The sequence below is a fragment of the Phyllostomus discolor genome, chromosome 7 (genome assembly GCF_004126475.2).
Source record: "Phyllostomus discolor isolate MPI-MPIP mPhyDis1 chromosome 7, mPhyDis1.pri.v3, whole genome shotgun sequence".
Taxonomy (NCBI): Eukaryota; Metazoa; Chordata; class Mammalia; order Chiroptera; family Phyllostomidae; genus Phyllostomus; species Phyllostomus discolor.
Window position 1 is genome coordinate 48,319,041 of NC_040909.2, and position 25,100 is coordinate 48,344,140.

The window sequence follows — 25,100 nt, forward strand, 5'->3', positions numbered from 1 at the left end:
CTGTTTTCATTTTGCTTAAAACAGTTAATTCAAATGTGAGAAAAATCTCATGTTTCCCACACTGTTTTTTTTCCTATTTCTGGTCCTATTTATTCTTTTGTATAGATTTAAGTTTCCATCTGGAATCAAATTTCTTTTGGCTGGAATAATTTCATTTAATCTTTTCTAAAGTGCAGTTCTATAGCAGTGAATTCCTTGGATTTTTTTAAATCTGAAAATATTTTGTTTCACCTTGTTTTGGTAGGATAGTGTCCCTGGAGAGAGAATTCTACATTTACACTTTTTCTTACAGTACTTTAAAACAATTGCTTCATTATTGCCTGCCTTGAATTGTTTCTGATGAGAAACCAATCATACTTACCTTTTATCTTCTATGTCTTAGTGCTTTAATCATTGGTTGCTTTTAAAATTTTGTTATTATGCTTGGTTTTCAGCAATTTTACTAACATGTGTCTAGGTGTAGTTTTTGTGTGTTTATCTTGCTCAACATTTATTGTGCTTCTCAGATTGGTGTGTTTATAAATTTTATCAAATTTGAGATATGTAGCCATTATTTCTTCAATTATTTTTCTGTACTTCTCCCACTCCACACAATCCTGGAATTTTTTGCACATGTATTTATCTACCTTATATTTTCCTATTGGTTACTGAAGTCCATTGACCTTTTTATCTCTCTGTTTCAGTTTCAATTACTTTTATTGCTGTCTTTAGGTTCACTGATCTTTTCCTCTGAAATGTCTAAATTGCTGTTAAGCCCATTCAGTGACACTTTTTTATTTTCTTTTTTGAAATATATTTTATTGATTATGCTATTACAGTTGTCCTAGTCCTCCCCCTTTATTCTCCTCTACCCTGCATACTCCCTCCCACTCACATTCTCCGCCTTTAGTTCATGTCCATAGGTCATACATATAAGTTCTTTGGCTTCCACATTTCCTATACTATTCTTACCCTCCCCCCACTTTCTACCTACCATTTATGCTACTTATTCTCTGTACCATTTCCCCCTCTCTTCCCCTCACACTCCCCTACTGATAACCCTCCACATGATCTCCATTTCTGTGATTCTGTTCCTGTTCTAGTTGTTTGTTTAGTTCATTTTTGTTTTTGTTTTAGGTTCAGTTATTAATAACTGTAACTTTGCTGTCATTTTATCACACATATTTTTGATCTTCTTTTTCTTAGATAAGTCCCTTTAATGTTTCATATAATAAGGGCTTAGTGATGATGAACTCCTTTAACTTGACCTTATCTGGGAAGCACTTAATCTGCCCTTCTATTCTAAATAATAGCTTTGCTGGAGGATAGAGCAATCTTGGATGTAGGTCCTTGCCTTTCATGACTTGGAATACTTCTTTCCAGCCCCATCTTGCCTGCAAGGTTTCTTTTGAGAAATCAAAACTCCTTTGTAGGTAACTGTCTCCTTTTCTCTTGCTGCTTTTAAGATTCTCTCCTTATCTTTAATCTTGGGTAATGTAACTATGATGTGCCTTGGTGTGTTCCTCCTTGGGTCCAACTTCTTTGGGACTCTCCGAGCTTCCTGGACTTCCTGGAAATCTATTTCCTTTGCTAGATTGGGGAAGTTCTCCTTCATTATGTTTTCATGTAGGTTTTCAATTTCTTGTTCTTCCTCTTCTCCTTCTGGCACCCCTATGATTCAGATGTTGGAATATTTAAAGATGTTGTGGAGGTTCCTAAGCCTCTCTTCATTTTTTTAAATTCTTGTTTCTTCATTCTGATCTAGTTGAATGTTTATTTCTTCCTTCTTGTCCAAACTGTTGATTTGAGTCCCAGTTTCCTTCCCATCACTGTTGGCTTCCTGTACATTTTCCTTTATTTTACTTTTCATAGCCTTAATTTTTTCCTCTAATTTGTGACCATATTAAACAATTCTGTGATCATACTGATTACCAGTGTTTTTAACTGTGCATCTGATAGGTTGGCTATTTCTTCGTCACTTAGTTGTATTTTTTTCTGGAGCTTTGATCTGTTCTTTCATTTGGGCCATTTTGTTTGCCTCAGTGCACCTGTTATATAAACAGGGTGGAGTAAGTAAAGGGTGGAGCCTTAGGTGTTCACCAGGGTGGGGCAACTCATGTCTCTACATTGTGATGCTATATGTAGCAGAGGGGTCCAAGAAGGAACAGTGCCGCTTGCTGTACTCTATGCCAGTTTTCAGTCACTTCCCCCACTACCCACAATCAAATTGGGCCCTTCTGATACTCATTCCCTGGTCGGTGGGTTTGTGTATGTTCTAGGACCCTGTGGGTCTCTCCAACAAACTCTCCTGTGGGGCTAGGAGTTTCTCCCACTGCCACCTCAACCCCCACAGATGTTTTCAGAGAGTTGGAGGCTTTATTTCCCTGTACTGGAATCCTGGGTTGCTCGGTCTATCTTAGTCCCCAGTTGTTCCTCCTGGTTTATTTGCACGTGAATGTGGAAGTCTGTAATCTGCTGCCTCGCTGGGTCTGCCAGCTGCCTCCTTGCCTGCCCTGGTCCTCCAGCTGCTGCCTCCTCATAAATCCTGTCTTCCTGGATGCCCGTCTCCACTCCTCCTACTGGTCTGGATGAATGTTTCTTCTTTAACTCCTTGGTTGTTGGACTCCCATACAGTTCGATTTTCTGTCTGTTCTGGTTGTTTTTTGTTTTTAAATTTGTTGTTGTCCTTCTTTTGGTTGTGCAAGGAGGTACAGTGTATCTACTTATGCCTCCATCTGGGCCAGAAGTCAACTAGAAGAGGTCAACTTTTTTATTTTCAATATACTTTTCAACTCTGAGTCCTATTTGGCTTTGGTTTTCATTGTTTTATGGCATTGATTTTAGTTTTCGCTTCTCCCTTTATAATATTCAGTTTTCCTTTATATTATTGATTATATTTGTATGTCCAGGCTTTCCAATTACATTATCCTTGAGTATATTTTCACTGAATAATTGTTTTTCCTCTTAGGAGTCACACTTTTCTGTTCATATATCTAATAATTTTTATTAGCAATTGTATGTAATGGCGTCATGATAGTGGTCATTCTGTTGTTCAGTGTCTAGACTTTGTTGTCTTCCTTTGAAAAGTGTTGAGTTTCTGTTCTGGCAGTCAATTAATTTACTTATGTAACAAATTGACCCTTTCAATGTTTGTTTTTAAGATTTGTTAGGCAGGTATGGTGTATTTTTCATGCTAGGGCTATTTAGTTCTAATCCTTGACATGACCTTTCTGGGATTTCTATTGAATGTCCCAGGTGTTTAACAAGGTATACTGGCTATTTAGAACTTTTAAATTCCCTGCCATGTTTGAAGCCCAGTAGATTTTTTTTTAGGTTACAGCTTTATTACAGTTCCTCCCTCCCTCCATCCTGTAATCTTCTGTGCAGTGCCCAGCCTAATGGAGTCTCACCTGATATATGTTCATTTTAGTATTAAGTAAAAGATTCAAGAGGACTTCTCTGTAGATAGCTGGAGTTCTTTTTATGTATATAGTTTTTTCTCTCTGGTGTACTACCTTGCAAATTATAACTACTTCAGCCTTCAATTCTGATTCATTCCTCCTCAGTTCAGCACAAATACCTGTCTGTGTTTGGGCTCATCAGCCCTGCTCCAGGGTCTTGTATACAAGTCCAGAGAGAGTATTGGAATGATCATGAGTCTCAGCTCATTTTTTGCCTTCTTTTAAAAAACAAAGTCTGCACTACTTTTTGACCAATATCAAAGGGCTTTCTTTTTGTATTTTGTTCATTTGTCTAGTTGTTTTTGTTAGGAGGGCTAATCCACTACTAGTTATTTTGTAGTGATCAAAATAGAAATTTTAAAATATAAGATAATGATGATGATTATTTTGTTTTATTTACAGTATTATTTAATTAAATTGTTCCATTTGTTCATTTATGTATTTTCAACATTTAAAATATATTGGCTTTAAATTAATTTTACCAGAGAATAATGCTGAAGCTTTTTTTACCAGAAACTTTTAAAGACAGTTATTGGATATGGCATTGAGATCATTTTTATTAAAATGATGCTACACTAAGTCAATTTAATTGCAATATACTCCTTTTTTAATGTTCTTTTAAAAACATTTGTAATCATAGCACCTAATTTATGTATTCATTTTAAGTGGGAGTATTTTGTAGCTCAGGTCTTGGCATTTGGGTTCCTCTAGTTCTTAAGTGAGAACTTCAGAAGCATATTGGCCTCCTTGAGATTTGGACTCAAGTGTCACTGTTAAGACCTGATTTTCTTAACTAAGAGAAAAAAGGTTACTCTGCTTTATTATTTAATTGTAAGCTAATCAAGACCATAAGAAAAATTCCAATGGAAATACACATGGACTTCAAAATTATAGGAACATGTGTTTGGCAAAATGTGCTTTAAGGATTGCCAAAACCCCAGATTTGGGGGTTGGTGTACAAAATATAGTATGAGAGATCAGCAGTCCCAGCATATTAATAGGCCTCCTCTTTTCTAGACATGACCAAAATCAGTCTGAAGTAGTATGAAAATCAATGTGTCAGCAGGCTTGAGTGGACCAGGACAAAGTCCTTTCCTACTCTACTGGCAAGCAGACAACTTTATTTTTATTTTTACTTTGTATTCCTTTCATTATCCATGAGTAGATTATTCTAAGTTTTTAGGAAAAAACCAATTAGATTATTTGACTTGTTTATGCTGTTGGGTCAATAAACAAGGTTTGACTCAGTCTCAGTTTTTTCATTTTTATAATACATATATATATTTGTATTTGACCCCAAGAGTTGTCATAAGAATTTCTCCTGAGGATGAATTTAGATCCCTTAGCTCCTGGCCTCACTTACAGTAAGCACTCAGTGTGTGAAAGCTTTCATTGTTAGTAAATAGGATCCAGTCTTGACTCGAGCAATTCTTAGTTGCAAAAAGAGCACTAATATTCACCACATGGCTTTGGCAGTTTTTTCTCTGTTCAGGTGAACATAAAGTATATTTGCTGATGGGCCAAGGTGAAGACAATATGTAAGAGAAGGAAATGTTCATAGATTTTTCATAGACAAGAATTTCTTTAAGACTAGAATCAAAGGCTTTTCACAGACTAGAATCACAGAGGTGGAAGTTTCCTGAAGGATCCCCTAATTGAGAACATTGACAGAGGATTGTCTGTTATTCACAGCTTATATCTTTACCCTTGACCATCTTTATGATGTGTTCATTCTTGTGAAACACAGACTTAATTAATGAAATAACTACATAGTTTTTATCTAATAGATCATTAAGGTTGTCATAGGAGACAGGAAGTACAAGAACCAAATTGACTCTTTGAGTTATAGAAACATAGATAGAGATAATCTGCACTGAAATATGTAACTTACTTGTTGGCCACTAAAAATATAGCTCTGACATTGTGGCCTACTCTTTGTGAGTGTGTGGAATGTGTTTTTACCTTCATTTCTGGCCCCTTCAGTTCTTTCCATTTTATATATTGTTTATAAACTCTTTCCATTGCAGATATGGAGGGTGACTAGAGATTCATTCATTTTATAATTAACAAAGGATGTGCATTGAGGGGGAGGTCTTTCTGGTTGTCTTTCTTGGGGACTCATATTTCTAGTTAAGTTACTACATAGATTTCTTTGTGGCTCAACAGTTTGGCAGATCTGAAAATTCTCTCTTGAAGACATCTGTTGAGTGAAGTAATGGTTTCATTGCAGACTCTTGAGTTTTTATTATATTTTTCCTCTGAGGTTTTTTTTATTAAAGTAAAGTTGACATACAATATTATATTAGTTTCAGGTGTACAACACAGTGATTTGACATTTATATTCCATACCATGTGATCATCTCAAAAAGTCTAGTAACCATCTGTCACCAAAGTTATTATGATAACATTGACTATTTTCCCTATGCTGTGCATTACATATCCATGACATTTTTCTTTAACTGGAGGTTTGTACATCTTATTTCCCTTAAGTTTTCACCCATCCTTCCATCCCCTTGCCTCTGGCAACCATCACTTTGTTCTCTGTATCTATGAGTCTGTTTCTATTTGTTTTATTGATGTTCCACATATAAGTGAAATCATATGATATTTATCTTTCTCTGTCTGACTTATTTCACTTAGCACAGTACTCTTTTGGTTCATCTATGTTGCTGCATATGGCAAGATTTTATTCTGTTTTATGACTGAGTAATATCTTTGTGTGTATTTGTATATGTATATATATCCATGCATCTCTCCATTATAAATTGTGTTTTCATTTTCTTTTGTCTCAGGATATTTTTTTATTTCCTCCTTGATGTCATAGTTAGCCCATACAGTGTTTTGTATCATGTTGTTTAGCCTCTACATGTTTGTGGGTTTGGGTTTTTTTTTTACAGTTTTTTTCTTGTAACTGGTTTCTAATATATCATTGTGATTAGAAAAGATGGGTGATATGATTTCAGTCTTCTTAAATTTATTGAGATTTGTTTTGTGGCCTAACATGTGGTTTATCCTGGAGAATATTGTTTGTGCACTTAACAACAATATGTATTTTGTTGTTTTTGGTTGGAATATTTTCTAACTATCTATTAAGTTCATCTAATCTAATATATCATTTAAGGACAGTGTTTCCTTATTGATTTTCTATCTCAATGATGTATCCATTTATGTGAGTGGGGTATTAAAGTGCCTACTACTATTATTTGTACTATAAATCTCTCCCTTTATGTCTGTTAATAATTGTTTTATGTATTTACGTGTTTGTATGTTGGTTGTATAGATGTTTACAAGTTTTATATCCTCTTGTTGAATTGATCTTTTTTGTCATTATATAATGCCTTTTTTGTCTCTTATTACAGCCTTTGTTTTAAAGTCTATTTTGTGTGATATAAGTATTTTTACCCCAGCTTTCTTTTTGTTTCAATTTGCATGAAATATCTTTTTTCATCTCTTTCAGTGTGTGTGTCTTTCAGTTAAAAGTGAGTCTCTTTTAGACAACATATGCACAAGTCTTGTTTTTTTTTTATGCAACAATTCACCCTATGTCTTTTGATTGGAAAATTTAATCAGTTTACATTTAAAGTAATTATTGATAGGTATGTACTTTTGCCATTTTATTCATTGCTTTCTGGTGGTTTTAGTAGGTCTTTCTTCTATTATTCTCTTGGTCTTCTCTGTTCCTTTCTTTTTCTTTTGCTCTTTTTTCTTGTATGTTGATGACTTTTTAGTGATATGCCTAGATTTCTCTCTTTATTTTTATTTTTTTGTATATCTATTGTAGGTTTTTGGTTTGTGGTTACCATGAGAATCATATATTACAACCTATGTTTAGAGCACTCTATTTTTAAGTTGGTGGTTGCTTATGTTTGAATGGATTCCAAAGCACTACATTTTTTTACTGGCCTGATTTTATGTTGATGTTTTTAATGTATTTTACATCTGTGTGTGCATATTCTTTAACTTATTGTTGTAGTTACACATGATCCTACTACTTTTGTCTTTTAACCTTCATACTAACTTCTTAATTGATTAATCTGCTATATTAAATAAAAGTTTGCCTTTATTAGTTGATTTTCCCCTACATTTTATTTTCACTTTTGGCCTTTTTTCCTGCTTCAAGAAATCCCTTAACATTTCTTGTTGTACTAGTTTAGTGGTGATGAACTCTTCTAGCTTTTGCTTCTCTTAGAAATTCTTTTTTTAAAGATTTTATTTATTTAATTTTAGAGGGGAAAGGTGGGAGAAAGAGAGGGAGAGAAACATTAATGTGTGGTTGCCTCTTGTGTTCCCCATACTGGGGACCTGGCCTGCAACCTAGACAGGTGCCCTGACAGGGAATCAAACCAATGGCCCTTTGGTTCGTAGGCCAGTGCTCAATCCACTGAACCACACCAGCCAGGGCTAGAAATTCTTTATCCTTCCTTCAATTTCGAATTACAGCAAGAATGCTGTTTAGAGCATTCTTGGTTGTAGGTTTTATCCCTTCATCATTGAATATATTGTGTGATTCTTTGCTGGCCTGCAAAATTTCTGCTGAAAAATCACTTAATAATATTACAATGTTCCCTGTAATACTAGCTGCTTTTCTCTTGTTGCTTTTAAGATTCTCTCATTGTCTTTAACATTTGGCATTTTAATTATGGTGTGTCTTGGTGTGGGCCTCTTTGGATTTATTTTGTTTGGAACACTCTGTCCTTCCTGGATTTGAATAGCTATTTTCTTCACCAGGTTAGAGAATTTTTCAACCATTATTTTTCATATAAGTTTTCTGTGTCTTTCTCTCTCTCCTTTCCTTCTGGGACCCCTGTGATGTGAATGTTGGTACACTTGATGTTGTTACAAAGGTTCCATAGTCTATCCTCATTTATTTATTTATTTATTTGCTGTTCTGCTTTGTTGATCTCTACTAACTAGTCTCCCAGATTGCTGATCCATTGTTCCGCATCTGGTGCTCATTTCCTGTCATGCATTTTTCATTTCAGTTATTATATTCTTCAGTTCTGATTAGTTCTTTTTTATATTTTTGTCTCTTTGTTGAAGTTCTCACTAAATTCCTCTAGTCTTCTACTGAATTCATTGAGCATTTCTATCACCATTGCTTTGAACTCTTTATCTGGTAGATTCCTTATCTCCATTCTGTTCTTTTTCTGGGATTCTATCCTGACCTTTCAGTTGGAACATATTCCTCTGTCTCCTCATTTTGGCTGTCTCTCTGTTTTTGTTTCTTTGTATTAGATGGGTCCACTGTGTCTCCCAGTCTTGAAAAGAAGGCCTTTTGTAGGAGGGATCTTGTGCATCCCAGTGACACAATCTCCCTTGCTCACTAGAGCCAGATGCCCCAGGCATGTCCCCTTTGTGGACTGTGTGTGTCCTCCTGTTATAGTAGAACTACAATCACTGTTGGCATTCCAGTGAGTGGGATTGACCCTCAGGTTGACTGGCTATGAGGATAGGACATACTACTTTAGGTGATCTGGTGGATGGAGGCTGGCAGCACAGAGTGGGAGCTACTCTGGGGGATCTCTGGTGCCATTGAGATCCTTGTCAGATGTGTTAGTTTGGAGATTCTTAGGTGAGGCTCTGGTTGTGAGTCAAACCTGGCTGCCAGATATATCAGGTGTTGAGCCTCTTGGGAGGGGCTTCAGGGTGCACTGTTGCTGGCCACAATTCCTTCTGGGCATGGAGTGGCTTTGGAAAGGTTACTTTGTGAACCAAGGAAAACTTCTTGTGCTGGGCTTGAGCCTGCTTAATAGGAGCCACAGTGTTAGCCAAGGCTGACACTGCTTATGTCTCACTTGGGGCTCCTTGGGAAAGACTGCAGTGTGTATTGAGACTGTCTGGTGCTTGGGCTGAGTTTTGTGCCACTTGAGAAAACCTGTGATGGGAGCCAAGGCTGGCAGCTATGTATGGTGGGTCTGGAGCCATTTGAGAGGCTCTGGCAAGGGCACATGGATTGGGTGAGGCTGGATCTCAGGCATGGCAGGGCAGGGTGAATGGTGTTATCCAGGTTGATGGGGAGGGACAGATTGGTGCCTGCTCACACTGGGCCAGACAAGTGGAAGGAGAGCACAACAAACGAAACAATGGTGCCCACCAGTGCTTCTCTCCACAGAGAGTTTCCACCTATCCCTGCCCCTCCTCTGAGAATTTTTTATGTGTCTTTTTGTGGGGAGGGGGGAACCCATTAATCTGTTTTAGAGGGTTTCAAATTCTTTGGCTCAACATCTCCTTTTGGAGGGCCATCTTTATTGCTGATTTTTTTGTTTCTTTGAGTCTATGATATGCCATTTGTGCTCTCTGTTTTTAGACATCAAGGCCCATGTTTCTCCCAGGTGGCTGCAGATCCAGGTTGTGGAAGGCTGAAAGAAAGTATCAGTACCTTCCTCTTTTGCATCCATGTTGGTATTTCTCTTCCCACCTGCCTTTTCTCCCCCAATCTTCTCAGTAAAATGTCTCCTTATATGTCCCTGAGTTGGCTCCAAGTTCATAGTCTCAGAGGAATTGCTTCACATGCATAAATTATGTAACATTTTTGCAAATTAAGTTTTAATTAAAACCAGGAACTTAGAGCATCCAACTGGAAGTAGTTACAATGTTGAAAAGTGACACTGCTAGGGTGGGAGTTCAGGAGAAGGTCTGAATGGCTTTGCATCCTATTCAGATCCAAAATGAATCCTGCAGAATAGAACTTCCTTCCCTATCAGATTATCTTTAATCTAAACTGATCCATGGACTGCCCCGTGGACCAAAGTTGTTTCCAAGCAGGAAATACATATGCATCATCGTGGTAGTTTTATCTGGACTTTGCCAATTTTCTTTAATTCTACCAACCTGTGTTCTCACAGGGAATAAGCAAGACCATGGACTGACTCCCCAACATTGCCAGAACTCTGGATAATTTTTCAGCAAGATGACCACCCAAAATAAGGTTAAAGAATGACAACTTAGTTGGAAACTTACTTTTCCAATACAATGCAAAGTTGAAGTCTGATGAGAAATGACTTCTTACTGTAAGAATTTTCAGAACATTATAGTGAGCAACATGTCTGAGATTTTCTCCCAGTTGATAGTCCTTAGCTATATGTAATGTGAGAATTGTTCTGGTCTACCCATTAATAATCCACACTTTCCAGCATCCCCAAAATTGTCTACCATTCAATGAATAATTTATGAAGGTTTGCCTTTTATCCAGGCATGGCTCTACTGCTGCAACAAAAAAACACCAGATTTTTTTTCATCCAAAGTTAAGTTTGAAAAATCCAATGTTTAGTTGTCAATCCACTTCTTTTCTACTGAATACCATGAAGTTGCTAGTCTGCAGTGAGCCCTGCAGCAGAGCTAGCCCTTTGATTGTTCAGGAATTTTGAATTTGAGTATTCTCTCTGTCTTTAACTTATTTGGATCACAGAAAAGATCCATTCATATGACCTATTTTAAAAAATTACTGGAGGACTTTTTAAGATAATAATACATAGTGTTGACCTAGGGGTGGTGAGATGAATCCTGGTCAGACAGTCAATTTTAACAACTTTTCTTGAGAGCATTTGGACTAAAATATACAGTTACCTTTAAATAAAAATTAAACTTCTTGAAAAGTTGAGAATGTATGCAATGATTTTACTATAAGGATGTTTATTACAAGGATGTTTATTAGTGTCATTCATGTTAGTGACAAGGTGAATACAACTCAGACAGCTAATAATAAGGAATTCTATAAATAATTTATGGCACATTTAAATAATTGAACACCATGCAGTCATTCAACATGATGTTACCTGAGATCATCAAAGGATATTAGCATCGTAGGTGGCTTTAAAACTTTTTTGTCTTTTTTTATATCTCCTTTTCTACAAAGAATATGCTTGTGAATTTTTTTAAAGGAACACTTCAAAAAGTCTATGTGTTGCAAAGAGGGTTCGTTCTGTGGATCTCTCTCTCTCTCTCTCTCTCTCTCTATATATATATATAGAGAGAGAGAGATCTATACCCCAAAGCAGATGTTGAGAAATCACTAATAAATTGTCTATGGCAATGATTTTCAACCTTTCTCATCTTATGGCATATATAAACTAATTACTAAAATTTTGTGGCTCACCAAAATGTATATTTTTCCTAATATGACAAAAATAGGTATAATTTTGATTCATTCACACTAGATGGCTATTTTTGTGTTGTCTGTTTTCACTTTTTTATTTGACAATCCAAGGGAAAAGAAGTCAGAGTCCCTGGCATTGCATGTTTCAAAAACTCTTGTGGCACACTGCCTGAAACTGGTTGATCAATGGTCAAGTGAGATAACACCCAAACTGATAAAAGCAAGACAATTTGGAATACATAGATGTCATTCTCCCTATGAGTCTTTCTAACAAGGTTTGAAGGACTAATAGGATATGAAGCAAAACTTTTAATGAAGACTTGAAGAATTTTAAAGTGGAAAATTCACTTACATTTATTTTCTTTTACCAACCCTGTGTTTGTTCTCTTCTTGCACTCTGCAAGGTTTCTGTCTCTGCCACCTCTTCCGGTCTCTGCTCCATCATTAGCACTGCCATGATGAGGGACTAATGGGAGCCACAAGACTTGGGCAGTCACCTCAATTAGGGATTGTAGAATGAGCAACAGGAAGTCTGCACTTAAGGAGAAAGAGAAGGAATATGGAGTAAAGAAAGTAGACTGCCACTCATGTAAAGACAGAAGGAGAAGGAGGTTCTCAGAGAAAGAGAATGACATGGAGATACCCTTTTTCTCCTGACTTATCTAATATCATCAGAAAGACCAAAAATAGCTTCCAGACTTGTGAGAAATGATGCCCTATATGTACTTAAGAAAATTTTACACACTGCATTAGAAATCTTTTGAGGAAATTACTTCTGAGAAATTTTGAGACTGAGCAAACAGTACAGAAATATTTTGATAAATCCCTTGATTTGTACAAATAAATTTTAATCATAACAGCCATGGCATGTCCCTGGAGCTGGCCAGCAGCAGTATATATGGGAATAATGAAAGACTCAGTTGATTCAGGATGCCCCCATGGCTCATACTAAGCTGGAAGTGACTGGAAGTTAAGTCACATGACACTCACATGACATGGGACTCACATGACATCATTGGCATTGAATTGTAGCCATCTCACTACTCTGTCTTCCCTGGTGTTGGCTTCCCTCTCAGGCCCCTTTCAATGTCCCCAGCAGTACAGACTATAGTTTGGAGAGGAAAGGGAAGAGGAAAAAATGGTGAGAGGGGTGTAATTTTTGGCTTAGGTTAGGTTAGGTCACACGTCCACTTTGAGCTAATTGCTATGGCTATGGAAGAGTGACAAGTGGATTGACTTAGGCCTGGGCACTGTCCACATCATGGGGCTTGGAATAGAACTGGCCCAGAGCATGGGGACTACTACACAAGAAAGGGGTTGATGATGAAAGCAAAGAGAAACATGCCCACTGTGAAAGTCACACTCTGCCGAATGCAGCTTATTCAGTCCTTATCACTGCTTCACATAAGCCACTGTGAAGAAGGGATACCCCACTGCGGGGGATTGTGATCCCAGTCTGTGGCTCATCTGTGGGCCATGCAGTAGTTGTTGTTAGTATAAACTTTCACATACCCTGCGGTTGGGTATGTGAAACCCTAAAAACTCGAGGTTACAAAGTCAAGGGGTAAAAGCAGCAACCATTGCTTGCCAGCAGCTTTAGTAGATTCTGAACATGTATTTAACTTATTCCTTGCACTAATCCCATGAGACAGTATTATTTTGTTGCCTAAGTTCTTACAGCTGGGAAGTGGTAGATGTTAGATTTGCAACCTGGCTTACCGAACTCCAAAGCCCTCTCTCCTTCCTTCATTCCTTTACTCCTGCTTCCTTGTCTTCTTTCCTTTCTTCCTATCCCTACATCCTTTTTCTTTTCTCCCTTTCTTTTTTTAGTTTCTTTCTTTTCTTTCCTCCTTCCTCTTTCCTTCATCCATCTTTCTTTTCCCTTCTTTTTTTCTTTTCTATTTCTCTCCCTGCCTTGAACAAATATGTACTACCATATTTTTGGACTATAAGACTCATCTCCCCCACCCCATGCCAAGTTTGGGAGGAATAATGGTTGTTAATGCTGCTGTTGAGTTCTGTTTACATTTACATTGGTGAAATACTATGTTATTGATGTTATTAAATATTTCACCACACTTTTTGCTTCAAATTTTTTTTCCTTTTTTCCTTCTCTAAAACCTAGGTGTGTCTTATGGTCTGAAAAATATGGTACATTCTTACCAAGGACCAGATACAGTACATATCTAGTCCCTGGTTTAAAAAACAAAAAACAAAAACCAAAAAACAATGAATGAGATGGATATGGCCCCTGGATGGATTTAAGTTCTTAGGTGGAGAGGTAACAACTAAGTAAATAAGAAGATTACAAAATACAATGAATGCTGAGACAGGAATAAATAAGATGATGTCATAGAAAAACACTTGGGTTGATATAGGGGCTCCTATCAGAGGAAGTGTCATCAGAGCTGAAATCTGACGGATGGACAGGAATCAGTGAGGTGGGAGTCGTGGGGGGTGTCATGGGATTGACATGGACAAGGGACAGAGAATCAGTCAATCAGAGATTGCCACACAAAGGCTTTGAGGCAAGCAAGCAAGACTTGGACAACAGGGCTGGCAAAGTACCAGGCTTATGTCATTAGACCAATCTGGATGCAGTAAAGAGAAAGGACTGGGGGGAGGAATGAAAGCGAGGAGACAGATGGGCAACAATGGTGACTTGTGTGGGGTGGCAGGAGTGGGTAGATGTAGGACAGAACCTGTATCTCCAAATCTCATCTCATCGTAGACCTTTCCCTCCTTGGCATAGTTTTTGGAGTTTGAGCCAATTAACAGAATTGCCTCTGATATATAGAGGAGTAGGGATATTTACCCACATGGCTTAATGAAGAAGAATGGAAGATTATAAATGCAAACATGCACAAGGAAAAAAATGAACACAAAGAACCTTTGCAGCAAGCAGGGATGTATTGCTCATTCATAAGGCCTGAGGCAAAGGGCCAGTTTTACAAATGGAATAAACATATGTAGGCCTGGCTTTTTTTTTTTTAACTCAGTTGGCAAGAAACTACTTTGTTTCCTATTTGGTCTTTACATATTTTATAGTGAAATGTGTTGTTTTGATCAATAGATCTTTAATTGGAGTTTTATTTTTGAAAAACAGTCCACTCAATTCTGTAACTTGGCTGAGCAAGAGTAACCGGTGAGTGTCCCCTCAGTTGTCCCCATGGCTCTGCTTGGAACCCTGAGAGAGAAACAAAGTATATAAGGAAAGTTAAAACAAAGTATTCCCCTTTCCTTGGTGGAGGCACTGTCTCTTTCTTATTGAGTGTCAGGGACTCAGAGTATACTCTGATCTCCTTCTACTCACCTGCAGTGACCCTTACAACTCCTCTCGTGGCCCACCGTGCAACCCCCCCACTTCCTAGGTGGCCTTGTCTGCCCACTGTCAGTGACCACATGGCCTACCCTACACCTCTGCCTGAAAGTCTCAGAGACACCCTAAAATTACCAATTTTAGACAAAACTGAACTTTGTGTATTTTTCCGTCATATATGCTTCTCCCATAGTCTTTCTCTTCTTTGTAAGTTAACTTGGGCCAAATACCTTGGACACACACTTGATGTCTCTCCTTCTCTCAGTTGTCATCCAGTCCATCATCTCTACTCTCAAATAGATCTAGGGTCAGACCGCTGCCTGCCACCTCTCCCACCAACACCTTGATCCAGTTTTACATTCTCTCTCATTTAGATTCTTTAATAGCCTTCTCACTAATTCCCTTTCTCAAATCCTATCTTTGCTGCTCTGGATGTGTGACCTTGTAGTTGTATCGTCTGCAAAACTAGGATAATAATATAATTTTCCTAATAAGATTTTTATGAGTTTTCAATAAATATAGGTAAAGTACTTAGAATGGTGGATAGCATGTCATAGCTATTATAATTGCCCGCCATTTGTACTGTCCTCAACATCCTAGTGTGTTTTCCACCCTCACAATAACCTCATGGTCCAGAATAACTGCTAGTGCACCAGCCATTCTTTCTCCCTCCCTGGCAGCAGGATGGATGGAGTCCTTTTAATGACAGTATTTGGAAAAGCCATATCCATGGATATCTCATTGGCCACATCTAGATCAGCCATACTCAGCTCTAATAGGGTCATGCTGCTGAGCCTGGCTAAAAGTTGGGATTCTGTTATGAAAAAGGGCAGAATGTCAGTTACTGCAACCAGCAGTAACTATGCTATGAATAGGATGTGCATGTTATAGTGAGGACTTATGATATGTGAGGTCAGAGAAGGCTTCTCTGTGATAGTGAGAACTGACCAGAGAAGTGGAAGTATTTCCTAGACAAAGGGGGGGTGAGTGTGTAGAGAGAGAGTTCAAGGAGGAGGAAAGAGCAAGTGTCAATGTGTGTGACAGGAGAGGAAGTGGTAAATATTTGGGCTATATCACACATCATGTGTCACATGCTGAGAGACATGATAGGCTGGATTCCCTGTCTTCCATCTAGACTGTCCCATAAATAACAGGTGCCAGGACTACTCATTGCACCTTTCTCACATGGAAGATGCCCAGATGGAATGGCCTGAGAGGTTCCCCAAACCCTTCAGGAGCCTAGGTTGGTGCTAGCACCCTTGGTCTGCATGAGAAGCAGTATCTTGATCCTGAGAGTTAAAGCAGAAGTAGGCTGCAGAGAGACTTGACTTTGACCCTTAGCTCAAGCACTTCCTGGCTTGGTGAACTTGTACTTAGCCATTCTAAATACAGTTGACTATTAAACAGTGCAGGACTCCTGGGTGCCAACTTCAGCAACACCCCCCTCCACATACCTGCACAGTCAAAAATCCACGTATAACTTTGGACCCTCCTAATAGTGACCAGAGCTTCACTGATAACATAAACAGTCAAGTAACACATATTTTATTATGTGCATGTTATATGTATTATATATTATACTCTTACAATAAAGTAAGCTAGAGGAAAGAAAATGTTATTAAGAAAATCATAAGAAATAAAAATAATACTTATAGCATTTATTTGAAAACATTCATGAATAAGTGGACTCATGTAGTTCAAACCCATGTTGCTCAAGGATGAGATATATTATCAATTCACCATTTATAAACCGAAGGTGACACTAATATTTAACCAAAAGATCCACTCTGAATACCAGCATTGCTCAAGATAGTAAAGCACTTAACCAAATACCTGGTCCATTGAGGATGTTCACTAAAGAGTGGCCATTTCTATTATCACCGCCACCTTCACCTTTATCACTTTACTCTCCTTCCTTTTCTCTTGAATGACACATCCTCAGTCTTCCTGTGTTTCAATATGAGTTGTCCCATGGTTGCATCCTGCACCCAGTTTTTCTCTAGGTGTTAATGTCAAGCACACAGCACACCATGTCTTATTCCCTTCTTTACCCTTCCTTTTAGGAAGTGACTGGAGGATGTATACAGTTGGGTGTAGAATCATCCAGTCTGGAAGCATTTGGCTTGGAAGGAACCTGCAGTCACCTGTGCAGACCTTTCTATAATGAGTGAGGAAACAGACCCAGAGAGGTGAAATTCAGTTGACAGTGCCTGACAAGGTGGCCACAGGATGATGGGAAGTTTGCAGGCTGGTTTTATGCACATCCGTGGGTCAGTGAGGTAATCTGTACAGATACAGAAACCCATGCCAGGCACACAGGAGGCCGAGAGCTTCATATCTATTCTCCCGGTCAAGATATTTATTTTTCTCTTGAAAGTCATCTTTTTGGGTTACCAACATGTGTGTGGGTGTGGGGTGGGATGTGGATTCAAGGCAGTTACCTCATTATCTTTCTCTGGCATTCACCCTAGGTATACCCTAGGAAGAAGTTACCTTCTTTAATAAGGAGAGCACCAGTCACAGGCACAGCTTAGAGAACTTCATAGAGACTTACAGTACATACAGGGATAGTACCCTTCTCATGCTCTTATGGAGCTTGTGACCTTGTAGGAGGAAGACACTAAAGAAATAAATTACATAAATATCATAGATGTGCTCAGAACAAAAAGGAAAAAGTATGATAAGACCTTTAGAGATCATTGTGTCCAGAAATATGTTTCTGCTCTGTCTTATTTTTCAGCTCACAATAGACATTGCTAATTGGTTATTACATTCTTTCTAACAAAATTCAGACATAACTTCAGAATTCTTCTCAACATGGCCTTCCAGACAGCCATTGCTAATCAGCCAGACTTGGCTCTCAAGGCAAAACCTACTGGCCATCCAAGATCTGGGCCATTTCCCAGCTCTTCCTCCACCATCCCATTTTACAGACAAACACCTTGGCCAGAGGCTGGAAGGCATGTGCCTCAAGACTCCAGCCAGAGGTAAAGGTAGACCCAGTGTCCAGCTGGTCTGGCTCCCAGCTGGGGGCTCTGCACACTGTTTGTGAATGTTGAGTGAATGATATGTCCTCCAGAGAGCCGATTCCTAAGCAGTAGCATCTGTGGCTGCCAGTGATCCAATCTAAATTTGTTATGTTCTATTCTGGGGCTCCTTTTCCGAGGTCCAACCTGTTTAGGGTATTGCAAGCTGTAATTTGTGTTATTTAAAAGCTCCGATAGGAAAGTCGCTCTTTGTTCTCCTGAGTTATTTCTTGAGGAAAATATATGTTTTGTGGAAAGTTTGAGGGCAGCCTTAAACTGAGGACATCACCACAAAGGCCTAGTCTTTCATTTTCCTTCCCAGATTTCTTCTCATGTACTTAAATGGGTGAGTCAAAAAGTGGTGTTTTTGCTCCCCTAAGATAAAACCTCCAGAAAGAGAGCAAGAGAGAAGGTCAGCTCTCTCTTCAAAGAGGCCTGTGAAGTCTGGCAGTTTGTATAGAACTTAACTTTGGTATTTATTTTATAGTTCCTCAAACATTTTTAATTCTCGAGGCCCCCTGTGCATTTCATATGACATAAGCTGTGATTCAACACAAATGCTTTCCTAAGGAAACCCACATTTATCATCCCCCTAATGTTCATGTCTCCAAGGTTTCTTTTCTGTTGTGTGAAAAGGTGTTTAATATTTAAGAGACTTTTCTTTAAGTGATTCCTCATTTTAGGCTCAATTTCTCACTTCTTGATACATTTTTTTCTGACCTCTTGAGCAGCACTGGAGGAACTTGTGAACTTCCTTGTTGAATAATGGCAGCCATAACTGGGAGAAAAGGATTAGAAAGACATGCTTGTATTCCTGTTTTCTTAAATTGGGAGACCTTTCAAAATAAAAATTGGAAAATGGGTGTTGGAGAGGTTGAGGTCTTCTCCTCATGGAAATTTTTCAGATGGTTCTGCAGAAGTCCCTGAGCTCTAAGACACCTTGTTGGTATGGGTTTGTCCCTTCTGCCCTTTGCTGGGCTCCATACACATGGTCAGAGCCTTAGGGTGGGTTCAAGAAAGCCCTGGTCTTAGTGCACAGGGGGAGAGAGCATTCTTCCAGGGTAAAAAGAATGAGGAAGGAAGAAGATCCAAATGGGGACCCTGGGATGCTAGGTTAGTTGCCTTGCATCTTCTACTGTTTCTTATGTTATAAACCCTAGAGACAGAAAGTCTGTGGTCACAATTTTCAAGTGTTTGTAGTTGTTTCAAGTCTTTACTAATGTAAGAGTTGAGTTGAATATGTATGTTCTAAAGTCAGGCAACCCAGGTTTTCAATTTGTTACCTATAGGACATTATATGATTACTTAGCTTCTAATTTCCATTTTATTTTTCATTTGTAAAATGGGGATAATAAGAGTACCTAATATTGGGCTGCTATGACTTCATTTGATAATACAAATAAAGGGCTTAACACAGTGCCTGATGACAAGTTCACAATCAACAAATGGTAATCTCTAAGATGAGAAGTATATCTTGAAAATGAAGCAATTCCCAGATTTGTTATTTATATATGGATAATATTAATCCCACTCCAGATTAGAAAAATGTGCTTTTTAAAATACTGCATGCTATAATGGCAGTCACAAATGCTGTGTCATTAAACCACAGCCTAATAGTCTCACTGCAGAAAAATAGACAAATACATCTTGTCAGTGTTCATCTTTTTACATACATCCATAAGTTTAGTTCCCTGCCTGTGCCATTGTGAAAGCTATTATGTCTTATTTTATGGGTCGATTGACTGCCTTTTTGTTGTTCTTAGAATATCAGCTTTACTTCAAATGCACAAATTCTTGTGCATGCTTCCTTAACCACCAATAAAAGGGAACAGTTAATGTGCTACAAAGCAAGAAAAATGGACTTTAAAAGCATAGCCTACTTCTAATGATCTCACCTATATGTGCATCAGGTTTCTCAACTTTCATACACTTGACAGATGGACAGGGTAGTACTAAGCCCTGGTTTCTAACCACTAGAGACAAATAGCTGTTGCTCCTTCCCCTTGCCCAACCCCAAGTGTGTCCAGACAGCCCTCCTCCATTGGAAACTGTTAGTATGCAGGAAGGAGGAATTGGATATTGGAAGTGTGTGTTTTGGGCTATTGCACAGAACCTCAGGTCCAGCTGTGCAGGAGGTTACCAAACTGCCAAGGCATAGTAATTCCCGAAATCCATGCTCTCACATTATCTGTTAATACTACAGATTCAGACAGCAGGTGACATAATCAGCACTGAAGTTTTATTTTGGGAAATGACTTGGCTTTAGTTTTATTTTCCTCTTTTTCTCTCAGTTGTGGTCTTTTCCTTTGCCAATAGCAGATGAACAAAGTTTTACAGTTAATCGTAACTTCTTATATAATGATTGCTTTTTTCTCTTTTGTTTTCTCTTTATTTTTCAGCTCCCTCAGGCGCAAAAGGTAAACTCTTTTCCATCACTTTCCAGTCATCCCCAGAACTCATGAGTTGTGCATGTCTTCATGGCCTTGTGCACTCAGTCCTGTTCGTGACCAGTGAAATGGTTTTCCTCTTACAGCTTTAGAAGCCTGGAGTTGGACAGGTGCAGAAAGGCCCACAGAGTCAGCTGTCTACTGTCTCCCTACCAAGTTAGTTCCACCAGAGAACCCTGTAGTGGCCAGTGGTTTGGGGGGAAATCTATGTCCAACCATTTTGCTAAGAATTCTCAAATAATAGGTCAAGGGTGAGTTTGGCACATTCCTTCAAGGGGCATTCCAGATCTTCCCTGAGATACTTTCCTAGAGAGACCCAATGATCAAGTTTAAATTCTGGGCTCTGAAGCCAAATCTCTGAAAACTCCCCTTGGGTTTTATTAATTGGAAAAATCAACAGCTCCTTCTCTTATCTTGTCACTCATACCACCCAGGGAGCATTAGAGCAGAGTTCCTGCCAATGGCCACACCCTTTCACTGGTCCTCATTGTCTGTCTGAGATTATTTGATTCCCCTCCTAGAATGTTCTCTGTCCAGAAAGATTTCATGTGGCTGTAGTGCTGGCTTTGCTGTATTGTCCCCATGGCATGTATTGTACCCTAAGGACAGTTATGGTAGAAAACAAGGCATGTGATGCCTGCTGCATTTCACTTGTGTGTTTCCCAAATATATGCAAGATTTCCAGAAGACACAGTGCTTTCTGGTGACCAGGTGAGGGGTGTTTTTTTATTCAGGAGTTGAGGTAGGGTACTACTTTGAAGTTTCAGCAGTATCTCCCAGACTCTCCAATTTGAAGCAAAGATAATTTGGCTTCTCCTTGTTGAGAGACGTCACACAACTGCTCTACAAAAGACAGTCTGTTCAGACCATATGGACAACCAGAGGCCTAGAAATCATTACACAATTACTCAGATACATTTGCAATATTTAAACAAGGCAAGGCATGCTAGTATGTGACTTGGCTTTGGTAATGTTTGATTACACTTCGGTGCCATCACAAAACAACTGAACACTTCATTAAAAGTTAACATATTTGAGTAGAGCAACAGCTTCCAGGATAAATATATGGTCAGAAGTCCAGATTATCTGGAAGGCCCAACATCTTTGATAGGTCACGCTTTCTTAATTGGCCACATTTGAAACTTCTCTGTAAAGAGACTTAACAAATCCATTGCCTAAAAATGGACCGGCCTCAACTTACTGGCATTTGTTTCATAAAATTTCCACTGATCCATATACAAAAGCATCCTGGTGTAGAAAACTCCTCACAAACTTGAGATGCCCTCAGCCATGGAATTTTAAAACAAAGTTCAAAGCAAATCAATGCAGAATATGGTAAGAACAAATGTTCCTGGGACATATAATTCTTCAATAGCCCTTAGCCCACTGAACCCTTTTCTTCTGTCATCCTACATTGACTCACATCCCATGCCCTGCTAAGGGAAGCATGTTCCTGTGGTCATAGAAAGTTCAGAATTGAGGAAGATTCCCCAGTGGTTTCCCTGTCTCCAAAAGATGGTGAACCACCCAAGGGCCTTGTTTTGCAGCCTCCTATGTAACAAGAAATAGCTCTGCCTCCCATTTCTCACCATGCCTACAAACTGTCTTCTCTCTATTGAAGTAATATTAGTTATTAAGAACCTTGCATGAAATGGTTTTAGAACTCTAGGTAGTTGCTGAGCAATTCAGCTCTTTGAAGGAGACTAAGTATAAACCTCTGGGTTCTGGGCTGGCAGGTGGATGTAGTTGAGGAGAGGCACTCTGTAGATTGAAGGCATTTTCCTGCAAGGCCCCCAGTCTCAGTTGGTCACATATGAGCATCCCTGCCCCTCACACCTTCCCTTTCTCTCCCCAGTACTCTGAGTGACACTTGCTAAGTCTTTTATTGGAAGGATGAGGTTCTCACAAGCATCAGTTTCCCTCAACTATAGTGTCCTGCACTTGACCAACAAAGGAATGTGATGGGCTCCATTCCTGCCTTCATCCATTGGTGACCATGAGCAAGTTACTTAATCTCTTGAAGCCTTAGGATTCTTGTTTATTTAACAAGAATGAGAGACTAACTTTCCAGTTTTGTTATGAGAGTTGTTTCTCTCACTTGCACCTGGCACAGAGCTGCCATATGCTGGACACTCGCAGAACTGTTTCTCTGACCATTCTCTTTCCCTCGTCCCTGATGCTCAAGACAACAATCATATGTAGTGTAGTGGTCTGGTGCCTCTGCACAGTTTGTGGCTCTGACTCAAGCCTAATGAATGATCAGGAGATGAGAAAAGAGGCCAAAGGTATGTGGTACTCCTCCTATCTCATTAGAAACTCTGTGCATTACCTGACTACTCTTTGTAGATGCATCAGAAAGAAGTGCAGATTGGGTCTGACACCCAAACAAAACAAAGGCTTGGAGAGACAATCATTGTGAAAGATTTCTTCCCAAAGTTTTTGAAATTACCCATAGATTTCACCTGTCCATGGACATGATTTCAATGAGGCCCTTCCAAACCCAAGAGTTTGTTGTTCTGGGGGTAAAAGGGAGGCATCTCCAGCTGTTACATCTTTGGCCTGCTTTTCATATGAGGTCATGAGTGCATACATTGGACCATATGGTGTCTGCTTTGTGCTGTGTCTTTTTATCATCTGCAACTGTTTTCTCTATAAATATTTTAAAGAGTCATGTCTCTATAAACATGCTTATTTTAATCTCTCTGCTGATATACAACTAAAAATGTCCCATTTGGCCATCCCTCTTGTCTGTAGCAGTCATAATGATTATTGTCTATAAATTATATTTTTCATGATTCTGATATTTCGAGGGTTTTACAAAACTTATCTCCTAGCCATTTATGACTATTTTCTAGAACAATAGTTTGGGGAAAAATATCTTGTTTTGCTTTCTCCTGTGATTCTTAAGCATCTCTAAAGTAATATCTAGACTATAATAATTTTAACCCTTGATATAATCGCAATGTTGATACATCTGATCAATGTTAAATATTTTCACCAAACACAGAAGTGTGTGGCAATACAGATCCAATGCCTTCAAGTCATCACAAATCTGTTTTTTTTGTGGTGGAAACTGAACCATTTTCTCAGTGTGTTGATTGTCCTTGAATTCAATAATGAAGAGACATCCATATGTGAGAAAGATTTGCCCTTTTTTCCCTTACATGGTATTTCTTCAACAAAAATATCTGGGAGATCCCATTTTATAATAACATAATGGAAGTACCCAAAGCCATTGCACATACATGTTCAATAGCTGTCTGTGGCAAAAAAAAAAAAAAAAAAAAAAAAAAAAAAAAAAGGTCCATTTTTAAAGCTACCTATTCATTTGAGTAGGTTCTGTCTTTAGGAACTAAACATCCATTATTCACTGTGCGATTAACTTAATTGCTGTAGAGTGTGCCCTTGAATACTGAAAGGCAAAAATACTCTCTGGTTGTTTATGTGGGTTAACTTTTTCACACACTGGCGCCCCCTTGCCTTTGTTTTATGCTGTCTTCACATGCCTTTGGAGTTTGTCAAAGACACTTTCTTGGAGGTTTTGAAGGTGCTTTATGACTTATATCAGTTAATGCCAACCTGAGATTTTTGAGCAGGCATAGCATTTTTTGTCAAACCATAGTTAAAGAAAACCACGCCTCTAATCCTGTTTAGAACAACACTTGATGCACTCAGAGCCTCAGTGTGGCCTAAGCATCCCGGCTTAATAGCCCCACTGCCTGTTTGGTTTCCTGTTAGGAATAGCTTAACTTGCATTCTTGAACAAACACAGCAGGGTTCAAGATCTGTTGTTCTACTCCTGCTGTGATATTCTGTGCTGCTGAACTTGTGTGAGGACTCAAGAGTGCATAAATTAGCTTCTTAAACGGAAGTCAATTTTTATTTTTCTCTTCCAGAATGGAACTGTCTTATTTCCATCCCTAAGTGCAAATGGGGTCCTGAGTCCATTTCTTTGTTTCCTTGTTTATATTATATCTGGAGGAATAACTGGAAACATTCATTTATCTAAAGTTTTCTTCTCTTTTTACTTTTTTCCCATTCTCTTTCTCTCTCTCTCTCCGTCCCTCCTTCTGTCTCCGCCCCACCCCCAGCCTTTCTCCCTGTCCTTTCTTCCTCTCTCTCTCTCCTTACCTTGTTCTGTAGGTACAAACTTTTACAAGCAGAGTTTGGCCTGCTCTTATCTCAGTGTAATCAAATTTCAACAATTATGAGGTGTTATTTATCATTCTTTGCCTCATTTAACTTCTATACTTTGAAATGTTGAATTAACTGTCACTGAAAATAGAAAATTGAAAGTTTGCAAAGCTGCTGTTTTCATGGAACTGTAGGTCTAGTGATTTTAGGGTTTTATTATAGTTATAGAACCAGCTAAATTGATGTAAATGAAGTGCAAAACTGAGGTGATAACTGTTTGCATTTGGTTCTGGTTTATGACTCATTTGTTTTCTAACCTTTACTTGTTTTGTGTGTGAACTGTTACATCTTGTTTTGAGAACCTTATTTTCCTCCTTATCATGTACTGTTTTATAGGAACATATACAGGCATGTTTTATATGCATCTCAAGCTGGGGCTGTTAAGCTTGACTATTCAGAGTCTAAAAAAGGGTAGCAGCATAGTGGACTACAGCTTAATTTAGTAGATCTATTCTGTGAATAAGACATTGGGAATAGAAACCAGAGCAAGTCTAATCACTTCACCTCGTCCCGTGGCCAGTGTGATGGACTCTGTGGAAATCGGAGTACAGCATATTGCCCAGCCACAATGATGGTCAG

General features: G+C 38.6%; 1 protein-coding gene across 1 annotated transcript in view; it reads left to right on the forward strand.

The window, feature by feature from the left end:
- Positions 1-25,100, forward strand: part of CACNA2D3 (calcium voltage-gated channel auxiliary subunit alpha2delta 3) — an 867,352-nt gene that overhangs the window by 591,454 nt on the left and 250,798 nt on the right. Inside the window, 1 exon segment of the mRNA XM_028518873.2 lies at positions 20,280-20,297. Coding sequence (XP_028374674.1) covers positions 20,280-20,297 — 18 coding nt within the window.